Source organism: Saccostrea echinata, unplaced genomic scaffold (genome assembly GCF_033153115.1).
Source record: "Saccostrea echinata isolate AGI-Se365-2 ecotype Australia unplaced genomic scaffold, CSIRO_AGI_Sech_v1 ptg000034l, whole genome shotgun sequence".
Classification (NCBI taxonomy): Eukaryota; Metazoa; Mollusca; class Bivalvia; order Ostreida; family Ostreidae; genus Saccostrea; species Saccostrea echinata.
In genome coordinates, this window is record NW_026889783.1 from 3524066 (window position 1) to 3548446 (window position 24381).

Sequence of the window (24381 nt, forward strand, 5' to 3'; positions counted from 1 at the left end):
TTTCACTTTTAAATAAAAGACATTCAACTGTTCAATCGGTGAATATAACAATTTAATATTTTTTGAAATTTTGTGACTTTTTATGTGAACAATTGATGGATGGAGAAAATAAGGTTCATGTATTCAATCATTATAACTTTCCTCCGGAGTGAAAACAAGCTCGGGTTGGACAGCGACTTTGTCATACTTTGATCCGCCGTGCATTGTCTGTTACGTCACTAGGGTAAAGTTTACTTATCCGGGCACCTTGCTGTACTTAGGAGGCGTGTAGTTTGTTTTGCTTGACTGAGGAGAAGAAGTCAATGAAATGACGATTTAATTCTCTTTAAATATTGCATACATATTGAAAAATTATACATAATGGTAAGTATGTCTTGTTTTACTTGAACAATTTTCGGTTGTAAGTCGACTTCTTGTACTGGTGTATGTCATATAAACTTTGTAGTCGCGAGTCGTAAACAAGGGGGGAGTTGTTTATGATATGCTAGGGACATTAGTTATTGCACAATCTGACTGTGACCAACAAAATTGTGTTATAGTGAACTCGGATTGTTTAAATCAATTGATTTGATAACCTGCTTTTTAGCAATTAGCATTATAATTGAACTAAGGTTTTTTTCATTTATGTCGAATTTTCTCTGTTAGGCCAAAAATTAAAAAAAAAAAATAAAAATGAAGATTAGCATGATTAGATATTTAAACTCTTAAATCGCTACTTTATCCTTGATTTCAGGTAATGTTAGTAACTTAGTTATTCTTTGCTGGCATTCACAATGACAAATTAATACACAAGTAAGAGGTTTTCTGATAATTGTACAAGTTACAACTGTACATGTGAACTGATCAAATTACGCAAATCCTTTGGCATGGAATTCCCCTTACTTTATTATAATCAGGACTGGTCAATTTATTGTTCAATCTTATCACATTATTAAAGAGAAATTCTTAGAAATAACAAGAAAACAACTTTCTGATGTTTTCTTTGAGATAATTTTTTTAAAATTGATACAAATTGAATTTTTAATATTTTTTTGTTAAGTACATTTTCTTCGTTTACATCATGAGTAACTTCTTTTAATTATTAGATTTCAACAAATTGAATAATATGTTGAGAACCAATTTTGCTTGGGAGTTATATGAGGTTAGGGAGGGGGAGATGCAGTGGGTGTAAATACTACAAGTTTTGTAATTTATTATTTTATATGTTTTATTGACAAATGTTTTAGAATCAAGCATTTTTGACATGACATGATGGGTCACTTACTTAGGAAAAGTTAGATTCAAGATGAGATATTTCTCAACAAAATTCTCTTTCTTTGATATTATTTTCTAAAAATAGGAATGCATGGGAATGGATTTGCACCATCAGATATGAGTAGAAATATTACAGTAAGGTAGCTGCAGATTATTAACTTGCTTGTCTGATAAAAAACTGGGATGGAAGTTCCTCCAGATTTTTTCAGACTAGGTATTGAAAGATCTGCAGCTTACCTTAGGAGAAGAGTGATTGCTGTCATGTAAGACTGATACAATGTATAACGTTATATATTTATTGGTCTGTATCATGGAATTTTGTATGATACATCAAATAAAAAAAATATTTCAGTATTTGAGTATTTTCTTAATAGAGTCGGTTTTGGGTGTCTTGTAAAGAACATAGGTGATGTTTATGATCCATAAAATGATTTGCTGGCATATTGTGACACATATAAACATTGTGAAGTAAACTCTCTAATAGGTTTTTTTCAAGTCTGAATAGATTAGAATTATTAAGAAGTCATTGAGGAGTGCAATATAACATAATAGCTGTAACTGCATAATTTATGCACATAATTACATGTTCTTTTGTGGTGTATCTGTTAATCCAGAGATGGATGAATGTGACAAAGTATTTCAATTTTGAAATTTTAAAGTGTTTGACATGTATTAAAGAGCTGATTAATTCTTATATTTTATCATACCAGTATACTTTCTGTATCATTTTTATGAAGGGAAGATATGAAGTAATCATTTACCAAATTAAGTTAAAATATTCCAGTGCTGTTGTCAATATTTTAAATTTTATAGAACTTTTCGGCTTTTTATGACGTCGAGCTCTTGGAGCTCGAACGTCATCTAGCGATCGGCCAAGTGAAATCGCCAAGGGATGTACGGGACCGAATGTGTCAGTGGATGCATCCGCAATAGAAAATAGCAATAGCTATAAACCAATTTCTTTTAAAACGCTCACAATGAATAATTATAGCTTGAAAATGAAATTGCATCAATTGTATCTACAATTAATTCTTTTACAAAACAACGATATTATGTTTTATTTTCACACAATAAAAACGTGATGGTTGTTGCGGATGAATTTCTACAGAAAGGTGCGTCGGATGACATGAATAACATTTTGGAACGATAACTGTGGAACACAAACAACCCAACAGGCGGTAAAATAATTTACAAAATTACATAAACACGAATACTATAAGACTGAAAAGATTGAATTTGTAAATCTTAGCTTTACTTTTACAATCTTCTGACCAAATTTATCCTAAAAACCGATGATGTTGACCAGTATTACTGTATTTCTCTATTTCCTCCATTTCCCAGTATACCGTATACCACGCCCGATCGTAACTCGATCGTAATTGTAACAGAACAGTCTTGGTTGTAGTTTAGATGCAATCACTAATACAACGCTTTGACATTGGCAATTAGAAAAAATATTATATAAATTTATGAAATCCTTCATAGTTCTTCAACTGACTGAAAAGAATTTAGCATGAAACATGTTCGACGGTGTCTGGTCAATTCGAACCCTGCTCCATTCGGACCATGACATAAGGCCCCAGACTGTAATTGTGATATTTTGTTTAAAACTATTTTTTTTATTATTTCTCCTGAGTCACTCACTGGACTTATTGCTATCTTCAAATTCAAAATGATCTTTTGAAATTGTTTTTCTTCTTCGACGTCATTGAAGCCTTTCAGGCTTTTGATTTTATATTTTAGAAAACAGGATATTCTTCTTTGTCAAAATACACATATATTAAGGTGATGGATGTAGCATGTATAGTAAGATTTAATTGAGGTGAGGGTTTGTAATGGTAATGAGAATTGCATGACAAAAACTAGGAGGATAATCGTCAGCTGATGTCATTTGTGTTTTGAGGTGTTTACTGTGAAATCATTCATGTACGATTTATCATTAGGAGAGAAAAAAGATATTAAATCACATTAGGAATGTAGAGGAAAGACAGTTAACAGATTAGTCCCATTTCAACAATTGTTATGGTTACCATAGAGTCACAGTCCTATTTTTTATTGCTAATTTTTCTTTTTAAATTCCCATGTAATTTTTATGTACATATCCAGACTACTGACAACTGAATTAATGTAGTTAAACAGCTAAGAGGCTCTTGACATACTTTTGCAGACAAGAATTTCTATGCACTTTAGAAAAGAGGGGAAAATTGGGGGGATATTTATTTTTTTGCTTTAATGCATGAATTACGTATTTTTCCTCCGAGTGTTTAATTAAGGAATCACTGTCTAGTTAGTAGAGTATGCCAGGGTATCAACGATAGTTGGAAACGTGCGATTTCCATTTTCCATTTCATTGTGAAATAAAATTGGAAATTTAGATTTTAAAAATGTAGGCTAATAGATTTAAAGAATATGAGGCCTCACATGTCAATTTCAATAGTCCCGCCCACTGAGGTCAAACACAAAGACAGCTGCACAAGAATTACATGCATATTAGGCCTTCTTAGCTCCTGACCTTTCGCTTGGCGAAATTTACATTCCGGTAGAATGATCAAGAAATCAACTCAACTAACTTTCAAAGAGTTATCACAGAGAAAACAAATAGAAATGGAAATATTTAATTTTGTATTTTATGATTTTCCTTATTTTTTCCCCCTAGTTGTTTGCTGTTTGCAAAGATTTGTTAAGAAGAATTGCACTGTTTTCAAAGAAGGTATAGGAAAATAATTAGATTTAAGATGAATCTGACAAAATATTCAAGATTTTTTAAAATATTATTTATTGCACCATCAAATGATTGTTGGTATTGGGTAGGTAAGAGACTTAGCATGAATGCAAATGCATATAAATGAAAACTGTAGAATTAAAACTGGTGGTATGAAATATTCAATAGAACTTATATGTTTACTTATTACCATGGAAGCACTTAGAAGATTTCCTCTTTGATAAAAGCATTAGAATTAACCAAGTTGAATCAGCTGCAGCCTTACAATGATACACTCTGCGACTTAATGTACCTCATGAAGAGGCAACCACTTTGTTAAAAGGAGATTATGTAACACTATGCATTAAGATTATTTAACATTTTGTGAGCACTTGTAGTGTATGTATTTATAACACACCAGCTTCCCGTTGGAGAAATCTAGTTATAGATAAAGCAATATTAACCACAGTCTGGACCTTTGATCCTCGGGAGGGTAATTTGTATACAGGTACATACTGAAACTAACAGTGTAAGCTTTATAGGTATATATATACCTCATCATAAGGCTGTCGGTATTTTATCTGTGTGATTTTATTGACCAGTATTTTATATAGATAGTACAGATAATGAACTGTAGGGTACCCTAGTAAAGGTCGTTATTGAGATAGATGGGAGGAGAAGATACTGGGAGGTTTGTCAATTTTTTTTTTAAAGTGAGCAGGAGAAGATGGGGGATAGATTTTCTGTGTTGTTTGACTAAGCAGGTGCTTGTGTGAGGTGATGTAGGACAATAGGGGTTAGACAACATAAAATGTTTTTATCTGTGTAATTTAGGTTATTTAAGATAATATTCTGATGTTGTCATGTTTCAGCTTGAATTAATTTGGAAAGGAGTGTAGTTTACAGTGATAAATCTTATTACCCATGCCTTGATTTGTTTAATAGAGGTGAATGTATCGTAAGTTTAATTAAGGCATACTCTACATTTTAAAATGTGGGTTATTGCTCATATTGAGCATTTGCAAGGTGTGATTAATTTTAACATTTTAGAAATTTTCATAAAAAACTATATAAGTTAACGTGTAATTATCACAAGAAAGATTTTAATGATTCAGTAGAGCATGTACTTGATAGTGCTTTGTTCATATTCAATCATATGTCTTTAATTCATATAAACATGTATACTGACATCTCATTGTTGAATAATATGTTGTTGGGAGTTTCCCACTGCCTATATATACTTGTATGGCTATAGGTATAAATTTGATCTATAAACTCATTTGGTTTTGGTTGTAAAATAAATATAAAAGTGCAAGCTAAGTTGGCATGAAGATGAATTAGTTTACAGATTGGGAAACCCAACCTCACACTGTCTGTAATTGAAAAGAATTCTGATTAAGGATTCTTTTAGGAAAAGTAAATATTTTACCTGAATATCTTGGTGCTTTTTTTTTCTGTTGTAGTGCTGACATCTTGCTATTTTCTATTGGTGCTTTTTTTCTGTTGTAGTGCTGACATCTTGCTATTTTCTATTGGTGCTTTTTTTGTTGTAGTGCTGACATCTTGCTATTTTCTATTGGTGCTTTTTCTGTTGTAGTGCTGACATCTTGCTATTTTCTCCATCACTGATTGAACACCACTGAAAGACTTTACCATAAAGGCAGTATATACATCACCAGAATGTCCGAAGAAACCACATCCACTCCAGAAACCTCAGTATCAGAACCAACAGCAACCACCACCACCACTCCTCCTGCAGACAGCACCCCACAACAAAGGAGGGCTGTCAAAAAACCTCCTGTAGGTAGGTAACCTAGACTTTTAACTGAAACCTCCCATAGGCAGGAAAACTGGATAATTATAAAAACCTCCCAGAGGTAGGTACATGTAAACTGAACAGTTACAAAAACCCATGATCTTAGGTAAGGAAACTGAACATGGACAAAAACCTCTCAGAGGTAGGTAAACTATCCAACTACAAACCTTTCAAGGGTAAGTAAACTGAACAGTTAAAAAAAACCTCCCTAGGCAGGCAACCTAGACCTTAACTGAAACCTCCCATAGGCAGGAAAACTGAATAATTACAAAAACTTCTCAGAGGTAGGTAAACTAACCATTTACAAACCTTTCATAGGTAAGTAAACTGAACAGTTACAAAAAACTCCCAGAGACAGGTACATGTAATTTGAACAGTTGCAAAAACCTATGATCTTAGGTAGGGAAACTAACCAACTAAAAACCTTCCAAGAGTAGGTAAACTGAACAGTTACAAAAACCACCTGTATGTTGGTAACCTACACTATAAGTATTACAAATTACATAAACCTCCCTCAGATTGTAAACTGAACAATGAAAGAAACATCCCATAGGTATTAAAAGGGAAATAACAAAACCTACCATGTAAATACAATAATTACAAAAATGTCCTAAAAGATAGGTAAACCAAACAATTCCAAAAACCTTCCATAGGAAGGTAAGCTAAACAATTACAAAAACTTCCCATAGGTATATATATATAGGTTAGCTGAACAATACTTGATATCATGATTAATTAACTTAGTGGAACTCTTTTGCAGTGGAGGTAGGAAACATTCGTTAGCTGGGGACAATGTGCTTCATCATTTATCATCATCATCATTTATTTGGTATCATATGTCATCATACATAAAACAAATACACATAAATGTACATAATCATTTGAAAGACTGTTGCATACACTGTGATATCTTTTAAAGGACTTGAAAGAAAAAAGTGTAACCTAGAGACAATTGCAAAAACCTTCCATGGGTATACAAGTATGTGGCAATTACAAAACTCATCCATAGTAACCGGCATTAAAGTAACACCCCATAGGTATCACTGTGTAACTTCAGTAATTACTAAAGCTTCCCATAGCCATAATATGTAAGTGACCCAAGCAAAACAAACAAAGTCTTTGTCATCCAGGCTATTACAAAAATTTACTGTAGGTTTGCAACAAGGATAGTTACTTAAATGTAAGTATATAAAGAGGACTAGACAATTTATTTTATAAAAAGTGAACCTTGGACTATCAACAAAAGAATCGTGATCTTGTGATAATTCTAAATAAGAAGAAAAACTTCCTGTAAAACAGGTGATTTGCATACACTGATTGTGTAATATATAAAACATATAAGTATTGCTGTGGGAGAATGTAGAGATTATCACTGTTGGAGGTGATTTGTATCAATATGACTACCTTTCTTCGATTGCATTCAGATACTGGAAGTATAAGTAAGTAAAACAATGATGTAGCTACTGTTTGTTACCTGAATGTGAATGTAATCCGAGCTCATGAAAGAGAAAGACAAGGAATTTGTAAGGCGGTGTATGAAATAAGTCTCTGGGGAGAGGACTTCCTGAGTTTGTTGAATTTGTGTCCAGCCCAGTGAGATATTGTCAGTGAAATACATGTATGTTCAAAACAAAGAAGTCTTTGTGTATATGGTATTAAGAAAATCTAGACTGTAAATTAATACGGCAATGAGGATTGTGAATTTTAAAGAAGATGAAAATTATTCCTGTATTTGACACAGTAATTGTACTTTTTCTTGATACAGATCCTAGGAATGACCCATTCAGATTTAAGGGTGAGGGTGTGGTGTACAATGCCAAACTGATAGGAGTGAGTGACGTCGCCGATGCCAGAGGGGACAGGATGTGTCAGGAAACCATTCTGGCCCAGAAAATGGCTGTAAAGGCTGCTGGTCAGCACAAACAGAGAATTATAATTAACATTTCAGAGGAGGGGATCAAACTCATTGACCTTAGAACAGCTGTGAGTACTAATGAATGTCACGTACAATACAGGCCACAATATACAAGAACTAGGTCTTACTTTCCAGGAATCAGAAATTTTTTATAATTTCTTTGTTGTAAGGGCTAATTCATTGGCAAAATGTACACAAAAATGAGGCATGATTACTTCAAAAAAATTATTCAGCTTTTTTTTTTTTTTTTATGATTCTTAGTTTTAAGGAAACGGAAATGATTTGTTTACATACTGTGGTTTCATTAGATTTTTTTTTGTTTGGAAGGGGGGATCAAATTACATGGTTTAGGGAAAAAATCAATTTCAATGATGTGTAAATTTATGGAGAGCATTAGCTATCTCATTCTACCATTATAAAAATTTCTAGTTCTATCATCAGATAATTCAATGGTCTTTCTCATCTCTCAAGTACAATAACAGCGAAAATTGTGTTTAACAAAAAATGATAAACCAAATACACGTATTGGTATATACAACCTAAATTTCCATTAGTAATGATACAAATTTACGTTTTCCTTATATACATGTATACATTACTTCATCCATCGACATTGTATTTCAGACATTATTGCACCATCATCCTGTTCATAAGATCTCCTTCATTTCACGGGACGTGAGTGACAGACGAGCATTTGGATATATATACGGGACTGAGGATAGAACTCATAAATTCTTTGGAATCAAAACAGAAAAAGCGGTATGTGTTGCAGATTCTTTTCCATGATATCAAGTATTGAAACTGTCTTGTATTGGAGCAATTATTCTACAATTTGAAGAAGAGTTTACTTGGATTTTCTGTAAATACTGAATTTTGTGAAATCGATAAAAATATTGTAGGCAGAAAATGTGGTATTGACTCTGAGAGACCTCTTCCAAGTGGTGTATGAAAACAAGAAAAAAGAGATGGAGGTGGCTAAACAGCAACAGACAGATGACAAACCAAAAGAAGAAGCACCAAAGAATGGTAGGTTAATTTAATACAATCAGTCACCCAAAGGAACTAGGAAAGAGCTTAAGCTTAAGCACTGTCATCCTGGGTTAAAGTTTTTGGGTCAGACCCAATTCCAAATAAGCTTAATGTATCAGCTTTATCTTGACTAAATTTACATGATATATCACATACAGGGAAAACTACCAGACTTGCTAAGAGTTGCTGCATTTGAGCAACATTGGACAAGTTAAAGTGTTTTGATCAAGTCGGTTCCTGAGTAGCTACATGTTTAAGTCTTGGGTTAATTTGATTTTGTGTTACGTTTTAAGATACAGACTTCATTGTTTTGAATGCTGTGTCCAGCCTATACTTTCCAGAAGAGTGGTCGGGTTAATATTTATTATTGTATGGGGCAAACTTGCATTAATGATGCATATAAGGATTTGAACCACCAAAATTGTTTTGATTGCTTTAGGTGACCTACATATTTTAGCTGAGTGGCAAACTTATAGCTAACGGAGGTGGTTCATTCCTTTGTGTTTATGAATATTACTTAGACCAAACTTGTATTGGTGACCCAAGTATGATTTTAGTGCCTGCTCTAAATTTTTAAGGGACATGAATTTAGTGTACAAGTTGTATGACAACAAAGAAGAAGGTACGGTTTTACCTCTATTGTGCCCTAAAAATTTAATGTTTTCAAAAATTTTGAAACTGGCTTAACTATTAGTTGAGTATATCACAGTGATAAATCAGGAAAGAATATGTCATGAAAGAGTATCATTGTGGAAATATGACATCATAAATTTGATGCATTTCTCTATTTTAAGCAGAAAAAGCCTCAAAATGACCCATTTCAAGGGTTATTTTTCTTAAGAAAATAGTGTCCACAGCCATCGCCCACTTTTATTTTTGGATATGTTGTGTAAAATTCTTTGAAAAATCACATATCTCAAAATCTTTGTGGGCGATGTCTGTGGACAATATCATCTGAGAGAAAATTCCATTGAAAATTGGTGTCTTCTGCAACTTTTCATGAAAATACGGGAAAATGCACAAGTTTATGACGTCACAATTAGCATTTAGAAGCTCATGTGAGAAAAATGATTTGTATGAACTTTCTGCGTGTAATTTCAATGATTCAAAAAGCATGAGTTTTAATTTTGTACATCACTTTCATTTTTAAGAAAAGCACAGGGCAAGATTTATATTGAAACTGTACCTTGTTCTTTAACCAATGCATCTTCTAGAACAGTGATTTGATTTACCACAGTCATAGATAAAACTTACATACAGAAGAAAGCTCTTTAATCTTTCACTCGCATGAAACTTAATTCTATGAAATTCATGTTTTTTTGTGTCTCATGAATATTTATATCATTGTTAATCAGTCATTTTGTGGAATTTAGTTAGAAGAATAAATAATTATTCATGTAATGTATAAAATTAATATTTATTTCCAAGAATTTATTGTCTCATCTATTATTGTTAATTTTGTAAGAGGAAGTGGAGAGAGAAGAGGTGTTGATTTAAAATATTACCTTCATTCTGTAGTTCACCATTGTTTGGTAGACATATGTATATTTTTTTATGCCCCCGCCATAAAGTGGCCAAGGCATATAGTGTTACTCTGTTCCATCATTCTGTTATTCCATCATTCTGTCATTCCGTCATCATTCACTTTCCGTTCATTATCTCTGCAACAGTTGCACACATTCAACTCAAATTTAACATATGGATATGTCATAGGAATACCCAGGTTAAATTTGGTCATGGTCCAATGATTTTTGACAGAGTTATCCCTCTTGAACTTAGAAAAAATAAGAAATTTTCAGTTTCCGCTCTCTAACTTTTGTAGGGATGTATGTGTAAGGTTAAAATTGCATATGCAGGTATTTTACCAGAAAATACAGGTCAAGTTTGAATACAAATTTAAAACTAAATATGGAATTTGAAATTTTGGCTGCCTGCGGGGGCATTCGCGGCGTTACGACACATCTAGTTTTAAAATATTAAGATATTGAGCCACTTGAATATTTTTTTTTATTCCTGCAGTTGTACAACTTGGTGGTGATTTAACCACAGAGTCCTCAACAGATGATGAACCAGACTCAAAGGTAAACCTTCTCACAGATATGTTTCCAAAATCAATTGATATGTACATTCAATTATATGTGTAGAGCATCAAAGGATTGTTTTAAAAGGTTACACAATCATGGTTGATTAATGCTTTAATTTTGTTAAATTTACTAGTACATGTAAATATCGGTAGTGCATGACCTAAGTGTTAGATTTACATGGCTACAATGTAAAATTATTAACATGAAATCACTAGGACAACCTTGGTGAGCATGAGATAGATGAGCCTATTTATGAAGTAAGTTTTGTTCTAATAGATATAGATGCTATATTAATTTCTTAAAACTAAATTTTCTGAATCTGAGTGTGATTTGCTTTAGTCCTGATATCTATCCTTTTTTTCTGATATTGGCTTCTAACACAAAAAATATCCTTAATTTAGAACAAGGCTCTGAATGACAAATTGGTCTGACTTGTCTCCAAAGGTTCAAATCTTTTACCAAAACAGTTCAATTTGAAACCTTTTTAGTTGTATTTTTAAATCTTGTCTTATAATCATACCCCCTCCAAACTGAGTTTGGGGGTCTGAAGGAATCACACTTATCCATCTGTCTGTCTATCTGTCTGTGCAATTGTGTCCAGGCTATATCATTTTAATGGTGAAACTTTGGAAGCTTATACTTGGTACAAAGATTATTCATGACCTGGAGGTGTCTTGACCTTGACCTCATTCTGGCAAATTCAAGGTTACATTTAGAAAATTGTAAAAGGCACTTTTAAAAAATGCAGCAGGGGGTATACTTTTGTGAGCTTGTTTACAGTAGCTCTAGTTTTTCCTAGCTAGTCATAAGGACGAAGAAGTTTGATTACCATGTACATTAGCTTTTTGCTTAAAAATTTGCTTAATTGCTTAAAAATTTTTACAGCGAAGTTATTTTATCCTTAGTTCTTTTTATAAGTTCAGATTTGTTTGGTAAAAACAAGTACTGGTAAAAGCTATTTTTTTTAGTTAATTTATAACACATCCAATGGAGGCAAATTGCACCACAAATTCATTTTGAGTATTGGTACTTGTATGTGTTATCTGATTCACCTGTTTGAGTGTTTGGAATTTTTTTTTACTCATAGTTGTTGGAAGCCTAAAATGAATTGACCACAAGGTGTTGTTTACAAAACAATGAAAACTTCCCATATTATTAATCACAATTACATATGCGATATTTCCCATTAACACTTATATTGGTTCAGAGAGCATTAACAGTCAGACTAAAATGACACTTCATTGAAAACTAACAGTTCTGACTGAAATTCTACCTCTATACTTATAAAACACAGTCTCTGATTATACCTGTATCCTGATACTAATTATGGAATTAATGATAAAATTAACATTTAGTAAAATCAGATACCTTCATTCATAATTACAAAAGGAAAATTGTCAGTAAATTGATTTAGACACCAAAGAGGAAAATGAAAAATATTTCCTGGATCATGTTTAAACATGTTTTATCTGTTGATATTTGTCAGGTTCCGCCTAACAATGCTCCCGTGGAAAAAGAACCCACAGATTTGTCTGCTCTGCAGACAGAGTTAGTCAGCATTGCACAGGTAATAAAAATTATATTGAAATAGGAAAAGTATGATGATTACATATTGACACTTATTATTATTATTAGGTAAGTTTGTGCAGATATTGTAAATCACTATTCTGAGTTATTTAATAATTAAAATATTAATTTGAACGTAAACAAGGGAAAAAATAATGTTGCTTTTGAGATCAGGCTCCGGGGCCATAAAAATTAGACGAGCTCACTTTTGATCTCAGTCTCACTTTTACTGAAGGAATGTATAAGGGAAAAGTGAGATTGAGAACAAAAGTGAGCTCATCTAAGTTTTATTGCCGCGGAGCCTGGTTTTGTTGCAACTAAGATATTTTAGTGGTTTCTTCACTGTCCTCTACTATTGTTCTTACTGACAAATGAATCTTGAATGTCTTATAGGGAATAAAACAAATAGACAAGATGGAGTCATTATTTGATGATATTCAGACACCGCCCGCTCCTGCTGCCACATCTTCTGATCCATGGGGAACGTCAGCAGCTCCAGCTGAACAAACCAATCAGAGCAAGTCTGCCAGTTCTGACCTTGATGAACTTAATCTCTTCAGCAGTGAACCTGCCCCAGCTAAGAAGAAAGATGATATCATGAGTCTGTTTGGTCCAAGTGCTCAGGGTTTTGGCAGTCCTCAGCCAGGATTTGGTGGTCCTCAGCAAGGGTTTGGTGGCCCGCAGCAAGGATTTGGTGGTCCTCAACAAGGGTTTGGTGCTCCTCAACAAGGTTTTGGTGGCAATCAACAACAGCAAGGTTTTGGAGCATTTGGACAGCCAGCAACACCATTTCCACCAACCAGCCAGGCAAACCCATTTGCTGCTCAGCAAGGGGTACTTATTTGTCTTATCTTATGTTTATGTGAACCCATGTTATGTACATGTAATTGTAAATTATGTATGAATTGTACTTGTATTCTTTATTTCATGTAGGGAGGATTTGGTGGACTTGCTCCACCACCAGTTCCACAAAGGCAACAACAACCAATGAGCAGTCCATGGGGAGGACAACAACAGCCACATGTATCTCAGCAGCAGAACTTCTCCTTGTTTGACGAACCTGTTCTAGCTCCAACCAAGGTGGAAGATCCATTTGCCGCTCCAGTAACAACTGCCTCTCAACCAAAGGATGCATTCGCTGACCTATGTAGCATTGGATCTACAACGACAAATAAGACTCCAAAAGACTTATTTGCAGAGCGTAATGCTCCTCCAAAAAAATCTATCAATGAGATGATGCAAAAACCCACTCCAAATCCTCAGCAGGCAAGTGATCCATTTGGCAATGTTGAGGACTCAAGTCTTCCAGCTGCTGAATTCTCCCCATTCACTAGTAAATTGTCTGACCCATTTGATACATCTTTCCTCAAGTCTTCCCCTGCTTTACACATACAGACCACTAGTGCTTCAAATGTGTCTGCTTTTAGCAAAAGTACAGAGGAACTGACTCTGAATCAGAATTACTTTGATAATTCTGATGACTTTGATTTACCTTCTCCACAAGGACCTCCCCCTCCCTTACCAAATGACCCCCCTCCTCCTGCTCCCCCACCCAGACCAATTTCTTCTCATACAGGAAATCAGCTTCCCTCCCTGCCTGTTCCTCCACCAAGAAACTCAGAAAACGTGCCAAAAACCGTGTCGCTTTCATCCAATTCACAAATCATGAATGGTAATACTCCAGTTCCACGACCAAGACCAAGGTCACATGTCGCATCATCTATGCCAACTCCACTCCCCAGAAATAATGCGTCCCCACAGGAAGCACCACCAAAAGAACAAAGCACCAAAGATTCACACTCGGATTCTTTCAGCAGCTTCACAATTGAGGATCCCTTTACAACAAATGACCCCTTTGCAGACACAGATCCTTTCAATTCAGATGGATTTGGGTCTTCTGCTTTTGACATTTTGAATTGTAGTGACCCTTTTGCATCATTTTCTAGTCCAGTTAAACACAATTTAACCACTAAAAATGGAGACTTTGTAAGTGATGCAAGAAATGATCCCTTTTCAGCATTTGATAGCTCATTTGGAGACTCGTTTAATTGTAAGAGTGGTAGTTTAAAGAAAAAGAGTCATCGAAAATCTAGCGGTGGTAAAAATATGGTAAGTATTAAAGTTAGACAGGTGTGGAGTTTGCTGTGTCTAATTTATTAATGCTAACTCAATACTGAACTGGAAAGTATCAAAAATTCAATGTTGTTGAACAATGATTTTGTTCTGATCTAAGCTGAGCTTAGAATTTTATTAATAGAACACATGCTAAAATGAAGTGCAGTCTACTGTGGAATCATTAGATTTTGTGATGGCTCAATTTTTGTGGAATCTGTGGGTACCTCTCATCCATGAATTTACATCCTCCACGAATTAATAAACTAGAGGTACATGGTCCTATTTCCTTCTGTAGGTATAAGAGAATGGACAAATTACGTCCCCACAAACCTGTAAAATTTATGCAATCCACAAAAATTGGCTTCCACAAGTTTTAATGATTCCACAGTATGTTTATTGAAACACCTTTTTACCAAGCTGAATTTTTGTTTTCCAAGTTTGGCGCGTGGCATTTTGAAAGAACTGGAAATTTTTGATACTCTTATTTTATAGTGTTGCAGGTTTCTGTTTACTAACATTTCGTTTTCTTTCTATGATATCCTTTTCATTCTCTGACATTTTAAGCAATTTTAAAATTGATACGTTGCTTGATACAGGATTTCTTTTATTGGAAGGCAATGCAAGTTAATGTAGCAACGAGAGTATGAAAATGTTTTGTTTTAGACTAATAGACATTGCTTTGCATGATAAATAGAATTCCAATAAAAAGTTTAAAAAAAAATTTTTTGGACCTAAATGTTTTATTGTTTTAAATACACCTCTGAGATTTAATTGTAGTAGAGGTAATGTGCGGAAGGTAGGATCATTATATCATAAATTAGCATTTAATGTGCAAATGTTAAACCTCCTGCAAATAACTTCGGGGGTATACTGGAATCCTGTTTGTCTTTCAGTGGGTATTTTTTGTTTGCATATTTTCTCTTAAATTATTTTTTTTTAATTATTATTAAGCTTTATAGAAATAATATAGAAATGATTATTATTTTGTAGAAATGATATAGAAATAATATACACCACTGAAACATGTGCACCTGATATTTTCAGATTGATTTGTTGAAATTTTTAAAATGTTAAGTTTCATTGTACCAAACTTCTCTGATAGAAATAAAAGTAAAATTCTTTTCATGACATACTTTTAAAACTTTTGAAACTCATACTTAATACAAAGGTTGCTTGTGACCTGCTGTGCATCTTGACCCTGAACCAAGGTCAGTTGGATGATCAGAAAGCACAAAAGTATTTTTTTTTAACCACAACTTTTTCAAAGTTTAAGCTTGAGGGTAATTTAGACAGAGTCACATATTTCAGAAGTAAAAATTTTTTGCTTTAGCCATACCTTTTTAGAAGAGAAACATAACTAGCCACAAAGATTGCTTGCATCTAGTGGGTGTTTAAAAACTTTGTTTCATGGAAACTTGGATAAGATTAAGAAATTCATGTCCATATTATAATTCTGTAATCTAGAAAAATTTAAAAAATCAAACTTGACCTGTTTCGAGGGTTAAAAATGATTGTAGGATATTGACCCTGAAAAAAAAGACAGTGTCAAGGTCACAAAATTAAGATTTGTCAAATTCTGAAAGAAATGTAAATATCTTCAAAACAAACTTTGTAATGGAGGGGCATTAGGAAGATGATTTTCTTCTCAGCATGATTTATAACCATGATTGTTTGGATAAGGTCAAGGTTACTTGGCTCTGAAATTAGATGTGCTTTAATTCTGGGACTGTGAAGGATCATACTTCCATCACCTTCCCTCATCTATCCTCTTAGTGACAGCTGGCACATAATGCCCCTAAAATTTTCATACTTGACAGAAAAATTACTCACAGGCCAGAGGTGTTTAAACAAATTGCAATTCAACAAAATTCAGGCTATTGGAATTTAGTCATTTATAGTATATTTAAGAGTTCCAATGTGGCTGTAGTTTAAGTCCCATTAGAAAATTAACTATATTCTGATTTCTATTCATTATAACAACTTGAATTGTAAGCTTACTGCCTGCACCTGCCTTAAACCCTTTTTCTGTTCCTTTGTCACGTGTATGCACTCTTCATTAATAATTGTACAGTTACTAAGCTATACTGTTATAAAAAAAAACATTTACTATTTAATTAGAGACTATATTTAAATGCACATAACAGATTTTCAGATAAAACATTATTCTTTGATTGATTTTTCTTTCTTAAACCTAATGTTTATTGTCATGTATTTAACTGTCTACAATATACGGTAAAATAAGACGAGCTGGTTTACTTTTGCAGCCTGTGTCCGACCCCAATGATCCCTTTGGACTTTTGGTCGCATCAAAACCAGTCCAGAATGGTTCGGTAAGTATTTTCTAGTCTTCGTTGATCTTAAGCTGTGAATGATATTGCTTCATGATTTACAGTGTATTATTTATAAATTTTTTTAATGTTCACAAAATAGTGAAGTTTGATAAGCATACCATGTAATGTAGACTTTTGATTATATAATGTCTCTAAACATTAAATATAGACAGTCTAATCATACACAGCCTATGTACTCTTATAGGCTATACATGTAACAGATAGACTGTGTGTCTACATAAAGCCTATGTACTTTTATATTTACACTATATGACTGCTTACAGCCTGTGTACTTTTATATTAACATTTAACAGATAGACTGTGTGACTGCATACAGCTTAATATGTGCTTGCTTAAATGTGCATATATATATATCAGAAAAGCTTTTTGATCATATACAGTCAATGTACTAATAAGTAGAAACAGACTATTTTATTGTATACAGCCTGTATATTTATAAATATTTATTTAACCTCTACTGATTTTCCCTATATAAAATCATTAAATGTGAATAATTCCCTAGAAATCGCTGTGAATGGACAAATGCCCATTTTGCCATGCTTTAGTCAAATGAGCTATTAATCCCTGCTTCGAAATTTATGTCGGTATCATTGTGAATGGACTTGTGCCTGTTTTGCCATGCGTTAGTCAAGTGCTTCGATATTTGTATTGGTATAATAAAATAATTTAAATTATATCATAGGGAGTTAGCAAGATTCCAGTTCCCCTCAACCAGGACTATTTCCCTCAGCTTCACCTCAGGAAATAGTCCTCTCCTTGGGGAACTGGAATCTTTGTTAACTCCCTAAATGATAATTATGTATAATAACAGATGGACTATTTGACATACTCAACCTATTCACTTAGATATTCCTGTATAACAGATGACTGATCAGTATATGATATATACTGCTTAGTAACTAGATACACACACACTTGTAATTGATACTACAGTATTGTACTCTTAATGTTTGAAACAGTGTGTATGGACATATGACCATGAGGATTTTACATATCAAAGAAAAGAAAATTAAGAAAGACATGAAATGCTAACATGAACTTTTATTTTGCAGTAAAAGGGTTTTAAACTTGATTTTGTGCAGGAGCCAGTGTATGCTACTGTTAACAAGATAAAGTAGTGATAAAGAACAACAAGAACTCTACAAACCAGCTGTGATGATGTAAACACCGTTAATGTGACCTTCTTACTCATAACATGCTTCTTTTGAATAAATTCACATGTTTAAAGGTGTTAGATATTGGAGATTTTTTTATTGTGACTTTTGAAACAGAATGTTATTGCTGCTGTGTGATTTAAAAGTGTCTTATTACACATACTCAGCTATTTTTTAGTTTCCCTCATTTTGTTTTGTTTTCAAAATAGCTTTGTTTTGTTAGAAAATATAAATTTTACATTTATATTAGGTTTTAGTTTTAAGCAAGAAGGTGGCATGGAAAATAGCTCTGTATTTACAAGTGGAAAATTAATTCACCTTTCAAACATTGTTGTATTTATTTTGGAAAAAAAAATAATGCTTCTGAAATTTACGACATGTATTAATAACAATAGTCAGACCTCTGAATATTCTCTAATACTTGATATGGATTTGTCATATTCTGGATTATATTGTGTGTGATTTTTTTTCTTTTTTTGATTTTTGCAAGTCTTCCTTGACAGATAAAGTATCACTGTATTGAGATAATGACAGACTCTAGATGCTTTGTTCCTGTCCACTCCATTAATGCCTCTTATGAAACACACAGGATATTTATAACCTTATATAATTCTCATTAGAAGTTTAAAAAAAAAGATTTTTGACCACACTGATCCCAGAATTTTGAAACCGGTTTTGAAACTGTGATAAGTATTTTCTGCATTCTTCATGGAAATATGTAGGTTGTATTTTTCAACTTTGATTTCAAATTATCAGTATTTTATCAACTATGCATTATGAAATATTTTTATACAGGTTGATTTTTTTTTTTTCAACATTTTCTTGGAAACAATCCTATTTTTGTCTTCCACCACTATAAGTGACCACCAGATGAATACAAACTAATAATACTGTAAAGAAAATACTCTTTAGTGCTGTAAAAATACATATTTGTTCAAGAATAAGTGCAATAAAGTAGTGAAGTAGATTATTAATTAAATATTTATAATTATATGCACATATAGCTGTTTTATTTGTGTGGATTGTTAACAGGGTTTGTTAGCAAGCTCTGAGATTGATTTCAGTTACAGTGCAATAATAAAATATCTACATATTGTTGTCATCTAACGAAAACACGCCTTACAATAAAATGTATAAGAGAGATGGTGTTATTTTTTATTTTGAAGCTATACATTGTATGCCTGATTAAATCTGTGAAGTGATATATAGGGAATTGTCTGAAGGAGAACTCTAAGGGGCATAACCCTTGAAAAGCAATTTAGCTGCAAAGCACCACCAATGCCAATATCCCACCCTCCTATGCAATGATTCTTTTGGGGGGGGAGGGGGGGGGGATATGTATACTGCAATCATGTAGACTATATGTAGACAAGGGAGAGAACAGCATTTAGATTACTGTCTTGCCTCAAGGGGCATCCAACCCAAACTTGCAGATGTGCATCCAGTAGAACATGCTTCAAATGTGCCTCTTCAGGAGTCTCAGTCCTGATTCAATGTGGGGCATGTGTTCAAATCATGACCACCGATGGTAGGATGGGACCACAAAGAACAATCGATGTTTTACGTAGGAATATATAGGATAATCTTTAAAAAGCTTTTCAAGAATGGCAGTCATGAATAGTCACAGTTATATGGAAACATCCTCAGGTAGTGTAGATTCAAATTTGTTCAATTCACGACCCCCTGGGGTAGGATGGGACAACAATATGTGAACAAATTTTACATAAGAATATTTAAGAAAAAGAACGATGATGATGGGTCATAGTTACTTAGGTTAGTGTTGTGATCTGTGGGCCTCTTTTGTACTGTCTACTTGTGTACCAGGTCTTTTATTGAAATTGGACCAAAACTGAGAGTAGGGTTTTATAAGAAAATTAATAGTAACCTTGGCAACACCATTTGTCAAGCTCAAAAACCAATATACAGACATGTAATGTATCTAAGTATTGGATCAAAAGTATAGGAGTTGCACTTTGAAAGAATTGCAAAGAGTAAGTAAAAAGTAAAATTTATTTCAAGTTGGCATTGTGTACATTAATAACAATCTATTTTTTTTTTTGTAACCATGGCAATGCTGTTTATCAGAATCAAAAACTTATCCATAGAACTATGTATCTTAGTATAGTGTACTTGTGTACCAATTGGACCAAAACTGTATGTAGGAGGAGTAGCATTTTGAAATGTTGTTCACAGACAGACTGACACACACTTTACTATTACACTAATGCATAAGCTAATTTATTGAACCATGTCCATTTTTTTCCTAAACAGCATCTACCATGAAAAAGTTTTGTGCCATCTGCCTATGGTGAAATAGTCATCAAAAGTGAACTACAACCAGGAAGTAAATATTAAGTGATCTTTTCTTTTAAACATTTGTCTGCCTTCTTCCTCTTCCAGTAGCAGTCAATTTTTCTCACACTTCATCTTGGAACTTTTTTTTTTAATTTTTATCCAGATTGTGACGTAAAATAGTCTGACACAACCAAAGTCTGCTTTGGTACAATAAATCACCTAATTACTGGCCAACAACAATAGCAAGTTTATTGTCTTCCTCGATGGCAACCACTTCTTAAACCGCAATCGAGCGACATAGTTGTTGTCTCAGGGACAATAAACTTACTGTTGACCTCTTAGCCAGTAAATAGGTGTATATCGTCTCTGACCATTTGGGATAAAAACTACTAAACTGAAAATGAAATGTGCAAATTTTCATGATGTACCATCAACTCATTTCTCTATCACATGGGTCAAGCTCAGAACAATAAAAGAGGAATAACAAGAACACAGATTTATTAAAACCCCACTTTTATTCACTTTTCATGAATAAATTATACTTAACAACAGACATTAGTTCTTTTTCAAGGAGATAAAAAGAATGGAAATGCACCCTTTGATTTTTGCTTATTTAAGTAAAGCTATCTGCTGAAAATGAAAACAATAAATAATGTCCCCAAAGTAGAAAACTATATTCCATCTAACATCAACATTCAGTTCACAAACATCCATCCTCAGGTATACACACACACATTTAAACACATTTACACTTCAACAGTTACTCATTCACAATTTCATGAATGGCTCATCATGATTAATGGAATTGTGTAGTGAGCAATGAAGAGGTAAGAATGAATGGTCTTCCTAAACACTGCAAAATGTCTTTAAGATCTAATTCAATTGGTTTATTATAATTCATCTTTAACTTTATCCTCTTCATCCTGAATAAAAAGAAAAGATAATATAAATAAATATTTCTTAAACACTTTTATGTCTTTTTTCTAAATGAGTCCCTCATCAACTTTTAAGCTATGTAATAATTTTTCTGGGTGGTATACCCTTTTTTTCATTGTGGAGATAAGATATTTTTCTGGATGGTGTCCTTTTTTTCTTTACAGAAATAACAACTTACCTTATCCTCCTCCTCTTCCTCATCATCTTCACCCTCATCATCATCTTTCTTGTTCTTTTCTGGAAAAGAAAGAAGCAGGGGTGTGATTTTTCAAAAAATGCTGATTGCAAGGAAATCATTAGTGTTCACTCATATGAAATTTTGCTTTAACAAGATCTTTTTCTTTCTAAATAAAATTTGAACAATTTCAGTGCACCTTGCATGACAAAATTTGAGAAGTGTGGCCTTGTAAAGATTTTATTAAGGAATAACATGATCTCCATTTATCCCAGAGGGAGTTACCTCTCTTATCAGAGGAACAACTTTAACCAGGAAGTAAATAGATCTTTTCTTTAAACATTTATCTACCTTCTTCCTCTTTCCTTTTCTTCTCTTCCTCCTCCCTCTGCTTTCTCTCTTCTTCATCCTGTCCATCCTTCATTTTCTTTTCTGGATCTTTGGTTTCTCCCCATGTTTCTTTTCCAACTTTTTCAGCATATTTTTCATCATCAGTAACCAGGATGTTATCAAAAATTGTACCAGATTTCACCTGTAATTAAGTCAGAAACATCTTAACAATGTCAAGTACACAAAAAAGGGAAAAAATTAACTAAAGATGGCAAATTTCAATTTTATTTTACTTTTCTGCATTATAACACCCTCACCTGCCAAAGATCGAATCCTACTGCTCCAATATCATCATATTTGTAAAGGTTAGTGTCAGGAGTGTATTCTGGGTTATCAATTTCTGGGTGGACCCATTTGCCTTTGTAATCAGGGTTATCAATTTGCTTGGGTTTCCATTCTCCCTGCATAATGAGAGGCACAAAATTATTGCCTTGTGTCATAATGACATCAGACAAACATCTGTCAAAAGGATTATATGTTAAATTCAACATTCTGAGAAATGCCTATAAACCTTGTAGTCTGGGTTATCAATCTGTGGGGGTTCCCATTCTCCATCCATCTCATCATCCCAATCGTCAGGTTTCTTAGCATCTGGGTCAGGAATGTGTTCGGGCTTGTCCCAGTCTTCTGGTTTCTTATCATCAGGGTCATCAACCTTCTCCCTCTCATCCCAGTCATCGGGTTTCTTGGCCTCTGGGTCCTAAAATAAAGGTTTTTTTCTATTATTAATCTAAAACTTTATTGTGAATCAACTTTCAGTACATATACAATTTTTCTGTTAATAACACTGTCACATCTTCAACTCTCTGTGTTAAAAAATAACTTAATTTTCTTATGAAATCCTTTTAATATTTTTTAAGCTATATAGTATTATTTTCTGTGATACCTTGATCTTTTTTGGTGGCAGGAAGTCCCAGTCTTCCTCCAGCTGTCCACTCTCTACCTTCTCATTGTCAATCTTCACCACGTAGCTGTTATCTGGATTGATGACAAGAGTGTACAGGTGAGTGAAAACATCATCCTTACAACGGATTTCTTTCTTGCAAAGCAAGTTCTTTCCTTTGTAGTTGAAAATGACATGGACTTTTTTGGTGCCTGGTCCACAAATATCAGGTCCTGCAAAGAAAAATAATAATTAAATAAATGGCATTTATAATATAATATTAAACATGTTTATCTTGTGAAATATGTTGAAATCTTACCAAACATAATGAAATATGGAGAATCTCCATGTAGGTTTTTCTGGTCCAGATCTTTGGGGTAAAGTTTAATGTATCCACCACCACAGTCAATGTTCTGCTCATGCTTTACTGTGAACTGGATGACCAGAGGTTTTCCTTCATTGCTAAATGGTTTCTCCAACTTAGAAGAAATTCCATAGAACTTAGCATCCTGAGAGGTTTGGATTCCTTTAAGAAGAAAATAGTTAAGATTAATTTCTCATTTAGAAATTCAAGTCTCATACCTGCCAGGCATCTTGTAAAGTGACATAAAAACTGACAGAATAATTAACAAGCATAATTAGCATATATACATCAACAGTTGTTCTTTTGTTGCCTTGAGTAAATTTCACTACTAAATCATTTGATACTATCTATAAACATACCCTTATCTTTCTCAGAATCTCCATAGAATTTGCCTGCAGACCAGACAAATTTACCCTGGTCAGCTCCTTTGTACGTAGACTCCGTCCATCTGTCTTTCCAACTTTCTGCAAAATGAAATTTAATTACGTGTCATATGCAGTATTTTACCTGATTTTCTATTCGAAGTTTTAAAGAAATATCCAACTTCTACGATTTGTGCATATTAAAATATTTTTCACATAATAAATTACTCATATATTCTACATTAAAAGTCGTGACCAAATCTTGACCCATGTACAATCGATGTCCATGTCATAAAATGTCCTGCAAGATTATCTAAACTACACGTTTCATATTGACTTTTGCTTAAGTCTAAGAATTCAAGATTTTACATAAAATATTTCATGACTATGCTATAAATTAGTGCAAAACATAATACTCATACTACCACTAAATAAATTGACAAGTAGACAGATCCACTTTCATGTGAGAATAGCACCGAAAAAAGTATTACATACCTGAATCAAACTCTTCCCTGAAATATTCAGTTGGTTCTGACAGAGCAACTCCCACAAAAAGGAGCAAACAAACACACGTTTTCATCTTGGACGTGTCCTCCAGAGTTGTACTGTTGATAGTGAAGATGCCGGCGTAGTCCACGTGACTTTACAGATGGTAATATATCATTGGTCCACATGGCAAAAGTCGAACCAATCAAAACCCACCACGCGCAAGGCGATCGAAAGCCACGATTGGTCTGATCCGGAAGTGATAAGTCAACCTTTCAATGCTGTTTTTTGGAGAGAAGAATCCCGAGGAGATTCGAAAGTAAAGTTTGGCGCCAAATTTCATTCCATATGAATGTATAAAATGTACGCCCTCTTTAAGAGCCCTCTATACTCTGAACACTAAAGAGCTTTGATTCTGTGGTATTTTAATGCAGGTAGAATAATCTGCCCTTTGAGCTAAAATGAAATAAATTAATATGCACAGTTAATTACTTTTAAGATTAAA

At 33.5% G+C, this 24381-nt stretch overlaps 2 protein-coding genes across 3 annotated transcripts; one reads left to right on the plus strand and one right to left on the minus strand.

Annotated features, from left to right (window-relative positions):
* Positions 1-274: 274 nt before the first annotated feature.
* On the plus strand, positions 275-17949 carry LOC133199566 (disabled homolog 1-like). Of its 2 annotated transcripts, none has more exons than XM_061335382.1 (11): positions 275-363; positions 5553-5759; positions 7537-7754; positions 8311-8445; positions 8586-8712; positions 10735-10796; positions 12286-12366; positions 12759-13199; positions 13299-14474; positions 16745-16810; positions 17914-17949. In XM_061335382.1, exons 2-11 carry the CDS (start codon positions 5636-5638, stop codon positions 17947-17949), a joined length of 2466 nt encoding a protein of 821 aa, XP_061191366.1. In that variant the 5' UTR covers positions 275-363; positions 5553-5635. The 2 variants fall into 2 exon arrangements, with proteins under 2 accessions (XP_061191366.1, XP_061191367.1); XM_061335383.1 differs by having other exon boundaries at positions 17884-17948.
* Positions 17950-20776: 2827 nt separating this feature from the next.
* On the minus strand, positions 20777-24044 carry LOC133199562 (calreticulin-like). The gene is made up of 9 exons (XM_061335379.1): positions 23886-24044; positions 23388-23492; positions 22984-23190; positions 22668-22897; positions 22293-22481; positions 22039-22182; positions 21743-21923; positions 21395-21453; positions 20777-21203 (listed from the first exon to the last, which is right to left on the minus strand). The coding sequence occupies exons 1-9, from the start codon at positions 23968-23970 to the stop codon at positions 21171-21173; spliced, it is 1233 nt and encodes a 410-aa protein (XP_061191363.1). The 5' UTR covers positions 23971-24044; the 3' UTR covers positions 20777-21170.
* Positions 24045-24381: the final 337 nt, after the last annotated feature.